General features: G+C 45.8%; 1 protein-coding gene across 1 annotated transcript in view; it reads right to left on the bottom strand.

The window, feature by feature from the left end:
* Positions 1-13,042: 13,042 nt before the first annotated feature.
* The window catches only part of LOC120847947 (adenylate cyclase type 7-like), a gene marked incomplete at its 5' end in the record, with an annotated part of 96,281 nt that continues 92,709 nt past the window's right edge, over positions 13,043-16,614 (bottom strand). The window contains 2 exons of the mRNA XM_040219892.3: positions 13,043-13,096; positions 13,443-13,527. Coding sequence (XP_040075826.3) covers positions 13,043-13,096; positions 13,443-13,527 — 139 coding nt within the window. The remainder of the gene's footprint in view (positions 13,097-13,442; positions 13,528-16,614) is intronic.

Here is a 16,614-nt window from a genome sequence, read left to right as displayed (position 1 = left end):
TATTTTTCTTTTTTGGCAGCTGCTTCCAAGCGATCGTCCTCTACTGCGCCGCGTGTTCTGCTGCATGATGCCGCTCAGGTAATTTTTTTTTTAAATAACGGTTTTACGTTGCACACAATTAAGCACAAATTATTGTAAAATGTTTCTTTACTATGTCAAAAACTGTTGTCGTTGCGTACATACCCGAAATAATGAAGAAAACACGATTTGCTCACGTCCCCCATACGTTTGTGACCGGAGTTGGAACCTCCGGGCGTTCGCCGCTAGTCGCCGAGAGATGGCGTTCTAGATTGCGCTACTCTAGAGTTCCTGTATAGGCTCCCTACGGGAGCCAGAGTTTGCGCGTTCATCTCCGTAGCTCCGTCTTTCCTGTACGGCAGTCGCGGTCTGCTGCTCACGTGACTGAATTCGGCGAATAGCGGCGCCGCGCGTTCGAGGCGCGCGGCGCGCTCAAAAGAAGGGCGACGTACGCCGGGAGCGTGCAACCCCTTACGAAAATGGCATATCTGGACTCATGTATAAAAAAATATGGTTATATAAAAAAATTGGGCATCATCTGGCCATATCAAGCACATCAGTGTATATGATACGTATCTAACAAGGTATGCCCAATTTTTTATATATCCATGTATCTGCCTCCCATATTAGGCCAGATATGTCCCAATCAAATTAGGCAACCTTTATATATATTGTTGTTTTCTACATGTAACTACCAAAAGCGACTTCTAATCTGTATAAGAAAAATACCAATTGGATATTCAGCATGTAGCAACTTTTATTCATTTTTACATGAACTGCGCTTTACGCCACTCCTGATTTCGCTCAACTTAATTCCCAGGGAAAGCAGGATTTTAGACGTTTGCTTAACGAACGTCGATGAAACGTTAATGTCGACGAAACGTGTGTCCATGAAACGTTTATCCACGATAAGGTGGCCGTGGAACGTGTTATCACGAAACGCAGGGAGAATAAAAAATTCAGTATTCTACCTGCGGTTGTGACATGATTTTAGACGGCCAATGGCAGGTGACTGCAGGCAGAATTTCGGAGAAATTATTTTCCCGGCTGCCAGGAGATAGACACGGCCTAATTCTAGAGGTAATCTGGAAAAGTACCTGCAGGAAAAGGATCAATAGTCGCGACGTAGGTTGCAGCGCACTTCAGTTGACGATACCGAACCTGAAAGATGTAATCCGAGATATATGTTGACACGGGCATGACAACCCCTCAAACATAACAGAAAAAAAAAAACGAGAAGGAAGGTGTCCGGGAAGATTCAACATGATGTAGCACAAGATGTCATTTGTAGAATCGAAGATTTAACGCATTACAAAAAATTCTTGGGCTTCTTAGAAGAAATCTCTTGTTGCCGATACACGGGTAGGACTTTTCGAATTTACTGGTGAAGCAGAATCCGCAGAAGCCACGCAGAGCGCAACACACGCCAAACTAGGTCCGGCAGCCACGCTTTCAGTTTAGAAAGAGAGAAAAAAGGAGAGAAGGAAAGGTCAAAACGAGAGTGCACACACAGAAGGCTTATCTTCTGGGGCATATTCCTACCAGGACCTGGTCCTGATCCCAACATTGACCACAACGAGAGGATTTGTCACTTGTACCCAAAGTTGATAGTGCAGTGAATGCTATGTGTGGCCTTGGGCTTGAGGCATGTGACATGCTCTGCCTTATCACAAGCTTCTAGACTGTAGGTACGTGACCCTAACCGGAAACACGATTGGCTTAAAACACGCATAGCATCTACTCTGCTCTCAGTACCGAGTGAACAGGACAGCTCTATGAAGTCCAGCCTTTGAACTTCCAAAGAAGCTGTCCAGCCCGAAAGTGACCCAAAACGATGCAAGTTGGAAGATATGTTTTACGCCGTATAACCCACATTATAATTCTAAATGAAAAAATAAGCGCGACTATTTTTGCACTTGATGTACACAAACAATTATATATATATATATATATATATATATATATATATATATATATATATATATATATATATATATTACCAATAAATTTAATCTGGTCCGTATACTGTTAGGTTCGCGTTTCTAAATTTCCGATTTTTCAGAAAAGAGTTACACATAAAAGACACCACGGACAGCACATCTTCCGATATTAAACACACGATGAATCGCCGACGCTCGCAAACGGAACCTTGCGATGCTGCGCGTACAGTTTTAAAGATGCTGCGTAGGGTACTTCGGACGCAACGGCTTCGAGCCGTTCAAAGGGAAAATGATTCGGGGCGACGAAGTAGCGTCTTGCATCTTCAGTAAGCTAACGGTTCGTGTTTCCCCGCTAAATTTAGCGTGGAATCACGAACAAAATTGGTTTCACTGCTAGATTTAGCGGGAAAATTGACGTCACATGGCATAAGCACCAATTCAATTTCCCGCTAGATTTAGCGGAGCGGTTACACAGATGCCGACGGCGACGCCGACACCGCTTAACACGGAAACGGGATCCTGGGAGCTGCGATCTAAAATCCGTTATTTGATTAACTCGCTTTCCGATCTTATGCACTTCGTCATATTGTCACACGTCAAACATATAACCAAATTTCATTTGTCTTTCAATCTTCAAAATGCGCGATTAATTAATTGGTCCAGTTATCTGGAATAACTACACTTTAAGGATGCTAGCAATAGTTAACCAATTACATAAGACTCATGCAATATAGATGAATCAACTAGTGTCTTGGCGAGTATATGTGACTTCTCGTTTGCATGGCCGAAACGGGCTCATATTGCCGCGCGCCAAGTAGGCAGCGCGGCCGTAGCTTAATGGTTATCGCGCTTGCCTCCCACGCGAAGGGCCAGGGTTCGATTCCGGGCCGCGACTATGCATTTTTGTTAACACTGTAATGTGATGTTCTGGTGAAATCGAGAACCGTCTAGCTGATTCGACGTCAGAATGTTCTACGCGTCGAACCTCCACCAAAACGTCACGGGTGGTGAATAAAAAGTAATAAATAAACAGGAAGAAATAAACGTTTAATGTGGCGAACTTTTGCCAAAAATAAAAGAGTACAAAAGATAATAATAGAGCGTCGCGGGCGTCGAAGTCGGCGTGGCACCAGAGTTGAACGCTGGGGCGAGACTGGCTCCGGCTTGCCCGCGGAGCCGCTTTTGTACACACACGTTGGCTTCTGGAGCGTTCGACGCGTAGAACATTCTGACCTCGAATCAGCTAGACGGTTCTCGATTTCACCAGAACATCACATTACAGTGTTAACAAAAATGCATAGTCGCGGCCAGGAATCGAACCCTGGCCCTTCGCGTGGGAGGCAAACGCGATAACCATTAGGCTACGGCCGCGCTGCCTACTTGGCGCGCGGCAATATATTATTATCAGGGGATATATTTTGACCCATATATGTCATGAACGGGCTGAATATGGCTGCATCGATAGTGACAGATGGGCCAGTTGGTACATGACTACTTTTTCACAAAATGCGCCGCAAGACAAGGACAGACTAAGTGACACAACACGAAGCGCTACTTTCAACTGAATGTTTATTGAAAACACACTATATATTAAAGATTAAAACAGCGCAAGGACACGGACAAGAACAAGAAGGTAGACAAACAAGGCGCTGACTTACAACTGAAGTTTATTCGTTCTAACAGCGAGTATAAATACTGTATTGTCATAACAAACAAACATGAATAAAAAGCTTGACCTGGATGCCACGTGCTCACTAGCCATTGCTATGCACTGTCACTGTGTGTCTAAATAGCAACGTTCCTTATCCGATAAAGATAGTGACGGAGTGCTGACACAGTTTTGCCCCAATCTTCCAATTTCCCGCGCCTCAATGATTTCCCGAGTGAGTTTGTCTTTATTTTTCCTAACCACTTCACACTTGTCAAAGACGGGAGCGCAGCAACAGTCTCGGCAGTGCAGGCCAAGGTGACCTGACACAACTCTAAACACGTTATACTTGTGCTCCCGCAGCCGATCATTGAGGCATCGCCCCGTTTGCCCGACGTATCTTCTGCCACACGAGAGGGGAATAGAGTACACTACTCCCTCCACACAGTCTACGAATTGGTCCTGGTGTTTTTTGGTGCAACCCTGCTTTTCTTTAGAACAGGAGTTCACTTTTTTGCACAGCCCAGATAGCTTCTCTGGAGCCGAAAAAACCACATCAACTCCAACCCTACGGCCAACTTTCTTAAGGTTGTGAGATATCTTATGGAGGTATGGTAAAACGGTTACTTTTTTGTTAACCCTACGAGCCTGCTGGGTAGTTTCCTCACGTCCTTTCTTAAGTAAGCTCTCAGCAACTCTCGTCAACAGGTAAGACGGATAACCCGCTTGTCTGAGCCTTGCCGCTTGTGTGTCGAAGCTTTCTTTCACCCTGTGAGGGCAGGACTTGAACAGGGCATTTCTAAAACAGAGGTTAACAATTCCTCTTTTCACAAGTTTGGAATGCGCTGACGAAAAAGGCAAGATGGGTTTCTTTGCTCTTGGTTCATATATCCAGCACACATGGCCGTGACCAAGTTGCAGGCTCAGGTCCAGAAACCTAATGGCCCCATTTACAGGTACTTCATGCGTCAGCACCAACGGTTTCAGACACTCTTTGAACGTTGACAGGACAAACGACACAGCCGAATCAAATTCCTCATTGTCACAATCCAGGAGCACCAAATAGTCGTCTACGAATCTAAAAATTTTCCCCACCTTGGTTCCTTCCAGCGTGCCTGACAGGACTTTGTCGTGGAACGCCAGAAATATATCGCTAAGTACTGGGGCTATACATGACCCTATGCACACGCCATTTCTCTGAATAAAAACACCGTCATTCCAGATCGCGAACGTCGACTTGAGATAAAAAGATAAAAGTTCTAGAAAGTGACTCACACTAAGTCCCGATTCATTTTGCGCTGTTTTAATCTTTAATCATGAAATACCAACTAGCCCAAACTTCTACTTTAGACACTATATATACATACCCCAATCGGGCTTCTCAAGTAAGAATTCAAATTCTTTGTCTGTCAGATGCACTGACGGGGCACTAATGCACTTGTCATCCCCCTGCATTCTAATATTAAATGACTCGAAGATTTCTCTCGAGATTTTACTTCTCAGCTTTCCCAGAATTTTTGTTTTTTTCTAGTACCGGGGCGCAAGGGCATCTGTCGCAATGAACAGCTAAGTTGCCCGAGGGGGAATTCTTTACTGATTGCGCGTGCTCTCTTGCCCTTTCATTAACGCATCTGCCCGTTTGGCCCACGTACCCTTTTCCGCATGTCATTGGAATTGCGTATACGACCGAAGATGCGCATTCCACGAATTTTCTAGAGTGCTTCTATCTGCAAACGTCACCTACTTCTTGTTTATTGTTAATTCTTTGGCACAGGCTGGACAGCTTTTCCGGGGCTGAAAACACAACCGGCAAATCAAAGTGTGCCGCCACTTTTTTTAGGTTGTGTGAGACCTTGTGTATATACGGTATAACAGCGGGTCTCACTCTCCTCCTGGGCTCCTGTGCTTCCTCTTCTTTCTTTTTCATCTTGGAAACAAGTGTTTTAGCCGCCTCTTGAAGAAAGCGATCAGGGTATCCCGACGATTTTAGGCGTTTCACCTGGTTGCAAAAACTACTTTTCACGGCGTGCTGGCACGACTTGGCCAACGATGCCTTCAAAAGGGAGGAAGCGATCCCTCTCTTAACCAGCTTAGAGTGTGCTGAATTAAAGGGCAGGACCGCTTTCTTTGAGCGTAGTCTGTACTCCCAGCACACGTGCTGCTCTTGAAAATAGAAACTTAAATCCAGGAATTGCAGCTTTCCTGACGCCATTGTTTCGTGAGTGAACTTTAGTCCTCTCGAATTTAAACCGAAAATCACCAGCACTCTTTTCATGAGGCTCTCATCTAATACAGTGGGCTGCGGTACCAGCACCAGGAAGTCATCCACGTATCTTAGTATCTTAACATCCCACTTTTCTTTTAGACTGCTGAGCACTTCCCGGCCAAATCGCGCCAAAAAAATATCGCACAGTACGGGGGCGACTCGTGACCCAATGCAGATCCCATGCTTCTGAACATACAAGTCACTTCGTCATGCCGTATTCCATACAGTTAGGGAGTGCATAGAGCGTAACGACGAGATTGCGTTTAGGAACTCTACTGGGCTTAGTGTGGACTCATTTATAGAACTGCTCACATGTTACCTGGATTCTACCTTTGTGTCTTTTGAAAGTGACTTGTATGTAGTTTTTGCAACCAGGTGAAACGCCTAAAATCGTCGGGATACCCTGATCGCTTTCTTCAAGAGGTGGCTGAAACACTTGTTTCCAAGATGAAAAAGAAAGAAGAGGAAGCACAGGAGCCCAGGAGGAGAGTGAGACCCGCTGCTATACCGTATATACACAAGGTCTCACACAACATAAAAAAGTGGCGGCACACTTTGATTTGCCGGTTGTGTTTTCGGCCCCGGAAAAGCTGTCCAGCCTGTGCCAAACAATTAACAATAAACAAGATGGAGGTGACGTTTGCAGAAAGAAGCACTCTAGAAAATTCGTGGAATGCGCATCTTCGGTCGTATACGAAATTCCAATGACATGCGGAAAAGGGTACGTGGGCCAAACGGGCAGATGCGTTAATGAAAGGGCAAGAGAGCACGCGCTATCAGTAAAGAATTCCCCCTCGGGCAACTTAGCTATTCATTGCGACAGATGCCCTTGCGCCCCGGTACTAGAAAAAACAAAAATTCTGGGAAAGCTGAGAAGTAAACTCTCGAGAGAAATCTTCGAGTCATTTAATATTAGAATGCAGGGGGATGACAAGTGCATTAGTGCCCCGTCAGTGCATCTGACAGACAAAGAATTTGAATTCTTACTTGAGAAGCCCGATTGGGTATATAAATAGTGTTAACCATTTTGTTCTTAGCCCGAGACTGAGGCAGGAAAAGAGGAAAGTTTCAAAGTAGAAGAAAAATGAATAGTCGAAGACACGTCTCTACGTGTTTTCCTCTTTTCCTGCCTCAGTCTCGGGCTAAGAACAAAATGGTTAACATCCACCAGCTCGCCTGCGCAATCACTACATTGTCATAAATAGTGTGTTTTCAATAAACATTCAGTTGAAAGTAGCGCTTCGTGTTGCGTCACTTACTCTTTCCTTGTCTTGCGGCGCATTTTGTGAAAAATGAATATGGCTGTATTTGAACTTTTATACGCCTCGCAAGTGGGCTCATTTTCGTCTTCTGCGCATGAGAAAGGAAGTAGCGGTGACGTCTGAACGCCGAGCCCTGATTGGCTGATCGCGACCCCCTATCTCAGCGTCGTCTGCTCCTTTGACCCGTCGTCTGCTCGCAACATCGTCTGCGTCTGTTTTACCTTTCCTGCGACTTTCGGAAGTGCAGGTCTTTACGAGCGAGCTCGACTTCGTCTTTCAGAGAGGGCAGACGAAATAACTCGAGCGCTACGTTGTTTTTGTTTAACAACTAGCAGACGCGCATCAAGGAGGGAAGTCAAAGCAGTCACTGGCGAGGTGTCCCGAGGCGCCGAGGTGTGTTTGAAAAAGAACCGAGAGTGAGCGTGTTAGTGTCGCAAGTTCCCTTCCAAATACTTTTTCTCTCCTTTCGTGTGCGGCGAGACCCCTCATTCTTTAACGGCGTCGGCGGGTTGGCGCAGTTAACGTCGTCTGCTTTACGTCTGCTAGTCAAAGCGTTGGCTGCTTTACCTTTCCTGCGCCTGTCGGAGATACACCGCTTTTTCACCGGAGAGACTCACCGCTTACTCGGGAAACAAGGAGATAACAAGGTGAAGAAATTGGCCTCTTAATCTCAAACTGAGGTCAGCGATCAAAGTATAATACGGGAAGAGTTCACAAGGGTCGCGCGGGCATATTCCATTCAGCACACCAGCCGGTCGTGGGCAGACGGTCGCCGAGTCGCGGAGTGCCTGCTAGGCCTAACTGCCGTGCTCGCTTGGTCGCGTTCGGTGGAATCGTGGCCTTTGGAGCTTTTCCCGGGTGTTTGTGGATCCAGCATTCTTGTTCGTCGTGGTCTCTTTCAAGTACTTTTTACTTTTTTTTTCTTGCTGCATAAAGTCGGGACGCGTGAGAAGCGCACGAAGAAAAATAAACGTCCGTGGGTCGTCACGACCGCGACGCTGTCGGCCATGCTGATTTGATCGTAAGAAGTGCGTAAGACAGCTTCGGAGTTGTCGTAGGATTTCGTCGTAACCTGCGCAAAACTTTTGAAAATTTCGTTTCGGGAATACAAATTTGTTCTTAAGTTTTGTCTTACGCACATTTTTAGCGTAAGATCGTCTCCTGCACTTCCGAAAGTCGCAGGAAAGGTAAGACAGACGCAGACGACGTTGTGAGCAGACGACGTTGCAAAGGAGCAGACGAAGCTCAGATAGGGGGGTCGCGATCAGCCAATCAGCGCTCGGCGTTCTGACGTCACCGCTACCCCCTGCGCAAGAAGCAGACGAACTTGCCCTCCGCATACAGTGGTATATGGCTGTATTTGAACGCGTATATGGCGATATATGGCCGTATTTACGCACTTATACAACCACATAAGGCAGTATTTGCCCACTTATATGGCGATATCTGGCCTATTTGCTCCCATATATAGCGTTATATGGCCATATTTGACTCCTTATAGTATCATATATGGCCATATAGAAAATATATCAGGGCCAGATATGACATTTCCGTACGGGTACGCCTACTTTCCTGCCCGGCATTTGAGTCTGCTCCTCACGTGATCGGATCTCGGCGAACAGTGGCGCCACTCTGGCTCCCGTAAGGAGCCTATACAGGAAGTACTCTACCTACTCTGCTCCGAAGGAGCTATATAGTGCTCTAGGCCGCACGATAGCAGAGCGCAGCACAGCCGTCGGCTTCGTTTTCCCCTTTCCCTACCGCGTGGAGCCTGGTCGGGCCAATGCTTTCGCCGCTCGCTTCGTCAGTTTTCGGTTCTCAAAGATTCCGACGTACCTGACAGCGATGGCACCGATTATTACGAAGAGCTCTTTGAAGCTGGTCATTTTGACTTCGATCCGCTGGCGACTAGCTCCAGTGACGGCGGCGAGAGCGTCGCGGAGGACGACGACGAGATGGGTGATGACGCTGCTGAAAATGCTCAGGCGCAAGATCTGGAATGGTGCGTGTTGATGTTTGACAATACCCTATGTCACTATGGGCGAGTGCGAAGCTGACGCTACAAGCTATCACCCTTAAATATGACGTCCAGCGAATATCCTGTATATATACAGGATATTCGCTGGACGTCAAATTTAATGGCGATGTTTAAAGCGCATGCTCAGAACAAGCTTATATAAATGGGCTGCTGAGACCGGCAATTTTAAGGTTGCGGAATGCACGTTGCAGAAGAACTGCGGAAGCTCGCCGTCAGCACGCGTTCAGCAGTCGCGCACACAGCCATCGCCGCCAGCGAATGGTCCCTATAGACAATAGACGTATTGCTAAATCACCCAAGCATCAAGGAGAATGCAGGGATTGGAGTTCCACGCGCCACACGCGCACGCCTTCTCCGTATAAAAGATTCGAAGTAAATAACCAAAATAAAGCGTTGACGAACGCGCGTCCAAGATGCTATTTGTTCTCGGCATTTGCAGTAAAAAAGTTACTAGCGGTGAGGCCAGCACGAGTGGCGCGCGGAACACGAATCCCTGCATTATCCTTGATGCTTGAGTAATTTAGCAATAGGGCTCTTTCAAGCAAGGCTACTGGCCGCCGCCATGTCTCTACTCGTGAGGACAAGTCCGGGTAATTTCAATGTTGCCAAAGCTATGTTCACGCGCAAGCGGCAAGTGCTTGCACTAATGAGGCACCAGTCGGAGCGCCACGCTTGCAGTTGTCTATACTCCGAAACTGAAGCTTCAAGCTCAAGAATGCGGCTTTGACCGATGCTTTCACTGCGCGAGTGCGCGTGCTTGGGAAGCACGTCGAAAGCGACTACAAAACGAGGGATGCAAGAATTACCGAGTGCTCAACTAAGCGATCGTAGTCAGGTTGGTCACGTGGTTTCAAACACCGTTGTGTGACTTATATGGGTTGGCCACGGCAGTATTCTGCCAATGTTGCCTGGTCTCCAGATGCAAACGACCAACATTGAAAAATTCAATACTTTAATTAATAGTGATCTAGAAATCGGGAAACTTGGTGTGTATAATAGGTAACCTATGAGTGTTTCATACCACGAGTAATTGAGCTTTGTCGATTTTTATGTTCTGGCCCCTTTAAAAAATACTACAACTAAATATGGACATTTCTTGGTCTATGCGTCTTCAAGGGAGCAGTATCACATTGTGCACACCAATCACTTGTTGAAAAAGACAAAAATGAATTCGGAAACGATTTAAACTATTAGCAAATGGCACCTGGTGGATGTCGCTAAAGCCTCGTTTGTAATACCCGTCTAAGAATACCGACAGGTAGTGACGATGCCTGTGTCGCCTAGAACCAAGGTTATTAGATTTGCTCAGTTACGGAACTGCTCATAGAGGCTGCTTGCACGGGCAGTACCCCCCTCACTCACCACGACTCGCTTCCCGTCGTTTGAGGCGCCGGATGGCCGCTATGGTAACTGCAGTGTATTCTATGGTACGTTTCGAAGCACAGCCTCTAGATGGCATTCGACTGTTCTCTATGGAACACACAGTTATGAAACGAAAATTTAGATGGCGGCTCAAACGGTGGGAGGCGGACTGAAGTGGCTGAAAGGGGGTACCCCCTTCCGCGGGAACTCCACAACTGATGTAATCTAGTAACGTTGCCTAGAACTATAGGCTCCTTGCACTGACGTCACATCGCATACTTTCGAACACTATGTAAAAGGAGGAGAGGGAAGCTGCTTTTGTAAGAATTTTGAGTGACAGGTTAATCTTCTATAATCTTCTGGGAGGAGAACAGCGACGTCTGTTTTTTATCCGGGAGGCACAAAGGAGGACCCTGATAAAAGGGGAGCTCCTTCTTCCCCTTTTTTCTGGAGGTCATCGGAGCGCTCTTTCAATGACGTCATGTGCAAGCCACGTATACACATGCCTTGAACCTGACGCCATCCCGTCAGCTCTCCGGCCAGCACGAGAGAAGAGGGGAGGGGGGAACTGCCTTCTCACCGGGAATCTCTGGTGTGTCCGAGACTTTCCCAGACGTCGCTATTGTCCCTCTACAAGATTATAGAAGATTAACCTATAACTCAAAACTTCTACAAAAGCAGATTTGCGGTTATAGTCAGGTGCGCGCTAAGAAATGTTTTCGAGTGAAAGGATGGTTGGGGAAGAGGAAGCAGACGGAATTCTGAAGAGAAGAACAGGAAACCTTGTCTTCCATTCAGCGTTAAGCCTGCTTCGCCCTCCCCATCTTTCCTTTCCCTCGAAAGCTTTTTTTCCATGAAACACTCGACCCCAGGGACAACAAGCCGTTTTCGAGCCCAGTCACTGGTTTTGAAAATAGGCTCTCACCGGTGTCCCTGCTAACCATAACCGAGTGGACTGATTTCGATAGGTGCAGCATGCGTAGGCGCAGTTTCAAACACTGCTGGCGGCGAAATTCTCGTACTTTCCCGCTGTATTTTGTGTTTCATGGTGTATATTTTCCCGAGGACATTGATAAAGCATTTTACCTAATTAAGAAAAAGCAAAAAGAAATCAAACTATTTTTGTTGTGTGCGGGCGCGATAGAACAAATGCGACTGGAATGTTAGTTTTTTTTTTTTTACGGTAAGTTTTGACGGCGTTGCCTGATTAGCCGCGTGTCAAACGACGGAGCCCTTAGTTGTCGAAAATAAATTACAACAGAAGATAGCCGAAAGGCATGCATTTTTCACGTGCACAAATGACGTGTTTACCGATGGACAGGACACGGACATAGAATTTAGCAAGTGTTAACATTCGAACATCATATTGTACGTTCCACACAATGCAGCGTTATCTGAAAACATTTTATTCGAGAAAGCTCTAAAATAACACAGTCACAGTCGATGACAGCGTCGACTGTGACGTCTAGGGTATCCTGTCGACGTCAGCCTCGCCACAGCTTTGCTCGTCCCGAGATAAAGTGCGTCACGATTGCGCCAGACGTCACATGATCTCCGCTGGCTGCTCTCCTAACGTTTGCCAGTGTGGGCCGTTTATAGCGAAAAATACAACCATCAGGCTTAGGGTAGAAACGTGCGATAGTCATTAACGAATATTGTGGATCATGTTCAGCCCATTTCTAAACACGACGGCTATATTTCAAATTTCGTTTAAGTATCCCTTTAAGCTGGGAGTGTATCCAATGCCACAGGTACGAAAGCACGCGATCATAATTCTGAAACATTCTTCAGCAGATCGAGCGCTCGCGCTAGAAAGGCACGTCTCAAAGCCAGGAGCCCGGTCTAGGTTGCACTTGTAGCTTTGGCTGCGGTCTCAGCCAATAAATGTGCTACGCTTAGAGTATCGGCACTCTGTTCCTTGATATTGTTGTGGTCTCCGCCATCTTGGCGCTTACCACAGAGCAGACGCCAATGCCGATAGCCATGATTCAAAAGTGCGACATCCTCAACATTAAATTCGGTTTTACGAGGCTCATGTAAAATTGCTTTGTTTTTAGCGAAATGTTTAAACATTTGTGGAGGACGGAAAAGCGCTTCATGCGATTTCAAATAAAGCTTCAGATAAACGGCCACCATGATTTTAAGCCCCAAGATGGGTAAGCGTCGTTACTCTAAAGTGTAGCTTTTTTAGTGGCTTTAGTCTCAGCTTAAGGGTTATTGGAGTAAACTAAATGAGCTCTCGAATGGACAAATTTCAGTAAATTAAGACATGACACATTCAATATCTTTCTAGCTTAAATAACGCTTTGATGTCTTGTGAGTCCCGAAACATGCAGCCTAAAAACAAACGCTATGTAGGCTACATGGCCAACGCCATGTAGGTTAAATTGCCACCTGGCGCAAAAATGCACTCTGATAGGAAACCGAAACCTAAAAAAAAACTACAGCCTGGGCGAGTTGGTTGAACATGTTACCGACTACACACACTAGTATTCAGGATATTTGTCGTCAATACTTGTGTGTGTGTGCTATTTTTGCACTGAGAAGTCGGTAACACGAAACCTGGAAGTGTGTCCTGATTGAGCGTTTCTTCGAAACACCGTGAAACGCTGTTCGCGCCTCATATTTTCAGAATAGAGCTAATTTCCTGGCTTTGATGATTTTTAGCAAGATTCTAATTGAAAATATAGCTTAAAAAGTTACCAATTAAAGTAATTCGAAAGCAATTGATAAGCTACTTATACCTAGCGTAATTAATTTCTCCAAATGAGCCCCTGCTGAGAACAACACGACATTAACCTTTTCTTTTGTGCTATGCATACTTTTCGCAGTAACTATTTGGCCCACGTTTCGAGAGGCAGCCTGCGTACACACCATACTCTAAAGCGTGCCAAAGTTGGATGCTTACCTGACATTGGCGGCTCCAGGCAGCCAGAGTAAGAACTCCCAGGACCAGAGCCCCCGACGTGAGCACGCAGAACAACATCAAGTCCCTGCGTCGGGCATCAACGTGCGTCACTTCGCGGTCATTACATCTTGCTTAGAATCGGCACGTGGGCGTTACCAGGCTGACCACTTTCCTCAAATCGCTAAAGGTGTCACTAAAACAATTTAGCGTTTTCACTTTCAGCAAAACTTAGCTCAGTCTGCGCACAATGTTGTGTTGGTTCTAAGGGCTCTGTGGTGGGTTTGCTTCAATTTCTGATTTAGATCGATGAACTTTCCGTACAAGTTTCACCCTCTATTTTTTTTTATTTGGGCGACTTTGTGATTTACAAGGAAATAACGTCTCTGACGTCACTGCTCTTTAGCAGGACATTACCAACGTCGTTCAATGGTGCAAATATTGGTTCATGGAAATTAACATACTTAAATTTTAATCTATGAGGTCTCCCGTAAAAATAACACTTGTCCTTTCTATCGCATCAGCAATTCATCCCTGATCTTAGTAACCTAATATAGGTGTCTTGGTCTTTACATAACCAATCACTTCTCCTGGAACCACCATGTTGACTACGTCACTAACAACGCTAATCATTTATTGGGCTCTCTCCCAATACATCTTTTTACTCGCCCCGGTTTCACTGAACCTTCTTCGTCATGAAGCACTAATTCGTACCAATACTGAATAGGCAGCCTGTACCTGGGACATCGGTATCACACTTGCGTGCGCTGTCGAATCCATTCAGAATCGTTCCGTTCGTTTTATACATTTAAACTACCACCGCAAGGCTAACGTAACCTCCGTAACCTCCTGTCCTTGTCTAATTTTTTCTTCAGTAGAAACATAATGCGTCGATGTTTGCTTTATGATATTTATCAATATAATCTTACACTTCGCCAAACGTTGTTTTTAGAACCATCTTAGATATCATCGCGCGTCAAATCATCACTTTAAAAAAAGTCGCATTACTCCGCTGCAGTCCCTCTTCGTTCCATGCCTCTTTTATTCTTCAAACCTCCATCGACTGGAATTGCCTTCCTGCACACCTGCATGTCTTATAGCCTACACCGCCGATTTGGAAACAGAAATTACATATCCATTAACAGATTTTCTATAGCATTTGTTAATTGTTTATTATTTTCTTTTCGTTCATGTTTCATATGTTTATCTATTGCATTTAACACACTCCCCTCTGCAATTCCCTTGAACCGTGAGGGAATGCTAAATGAAATGAAATGAACAAAAATGTCAAGGTAGCGGTTCGAACCCCATATGTCAGTCAAACTTTCAAAGCTCACCGCTCTGTGACTCGAAAGTTACAAGCGATTTTACGTAAATTTCAAATAAGCAAATGGTAACCGAACACAGGAAGGTGAATGACATTCTGTATACCGGAAAAGAGCGGGATTTTCTCATTGAAAAGTTCCATAAATAACTTATAAATTTTAATCACCATAACGGCAAACTCCACAACATCGGCAGCTGTTTTTTTTTTTTTTTTTGTTTTGCTCTCTTTTTTTTTAGAATTTTTTTGTTCTCAAGTTCTCCCTAAAAGATATTTGTTTATTTTTTTTTTGGCGGGGGGGGGGGGGGGGGGGTGCCATACCGGCCTCCGGCGTTCTTTAAACTGTCGGAAACTTTGTGAAGATAAGGGATCATTGCAGGCCTTTTCTTCGGTACGCTGCGCTTTTTCGTCTGAATGCCCTTAGTCCGCTTGAGTAGAGGGCTTGCAACATCAGACACTAACGCCGCGGGAAAACGCGCTTCTCGTAACCCTTCAGCCTGCGTCCGGGAACTCTCACCCAACATATGAGAGCACGACGTTTTGAAGGCCGCCCCCAAGCACGATGTAGTTATGCCCCTCTTTTTAATTTTTATTTGAGCCGAACTGTCGTCAAGGAAACCCTTTTTAGAGCGCGGAGCGTAACATCAGGCTATATGACCATCACTGGGTCGGAGGGAGAGGTCAAGATCAGGAGAACTATAGGCACCTCAGCGGTGAACCTGAGCACTCCGCCACTCCGCAAAATCGGTCACCACTTTGCCCACAGGTGTCGCTGTCAAACCCCCTCCGTCACAACCCTCGATATATAGCGAGGACTTATCTACCTATCTCATTTCTTTTTTAAACGTTAGAATTGCCTAGCGACACCTCCAAGCCGTGGTCTACTTCTGCCAAGAAAATGTTACTGAAGGCGGGTGCCACACTAGAACCTATGGACAAAACCGCTTTTTACGGAATGCACCGATCCCGCCACCCTATAACCATCGATAGTATAGTGCTGCAGTTTCAGAAAGCTTTCCAGCCTTAAACAACTTGAATTCGTGAAGCCCCCACAAGATTGAAACAATTATGTTTTAGGGTGAACGCAAGACTGGAAGTGATACCGAAGTTTTGTTCAAGCACAAGGACCAATTGTCTAGACTAGAGAGATAGTAGAGGCACACCAAATAAGAAAGACGGGATCCTCCTGTGTCAGTCAACCGTCTTTGGCGCTGCGAAATAGTAAGATCGCGTTTCTTTTTTTAAATTTGGGCTACCTTTATTTTGCTTTTTATCCCGTTTATCACGTGCCATCACGCTGTTATGAATTGTCCCGTGATACGCAGGCCGGGGGAAAGGGGGAAGGGGCGTACAGCCAAAGATGAATGGTCGTTTTCGTATGCTTTCCTTACTACTTCAATTGATAGTCAGCGCTCGTCCCGCGTGTTTCTTCTACGTCCTCGTTTGTGTTTCACGCTGTTTCCTACGATAAATTCCCACCAACTCGACCAACTGTTCATTCTTCTAAGTTTGACACATGTCTCACAGACAGTGCCTGTTTGGTTTCTTCCTTTATTTTTCGTCATTTCTGTTGCAAGTAATACGGCGAGCAAGTGCTCCAAAATCCGTCTTTGGCGCACCGGAACGCAATGAAGGGCACGCGGATGCAACAGCAATACAGAGAAGGCACAGGGAACGTGCGATGACGAGTCAGCCAAACGTGCACCGTCATTGGTTAAGGTCCGAGGGAAACAATAGCACGTCGGCGCGTTTGGGGATAAACAAACGCACAAGGTGCGCATGGAGCATACAGTTGACAGTCAGCGTTTGTCCTTTTCGCGTGTTTCCTCTTTTCCGTCCATGGCTTTTGCG

This window comes from Ixodes scapularis, unplaced genomic scaffold, assembly GCF_016920785.2.
Source record: "Ixodes scapularis isolate PalLabHiFi unplaced genomic scaffold, ASM1692078v2 PGA_scaffold2__306_contigs__length_199485367, whole genome shotgun sequence".
In the NCBI taxonomy this organism is placed as follows: Eukaryota; Metazoa; Arthropoda; class Arachnida; order Ixodida; family Ixodidae; genus Ixodes; species Ixodes scapularis.
Note: the sequence above shows the minus strand (reverse complement) of the source record. Positions and strands in the feature narration are given on the sequence as shown.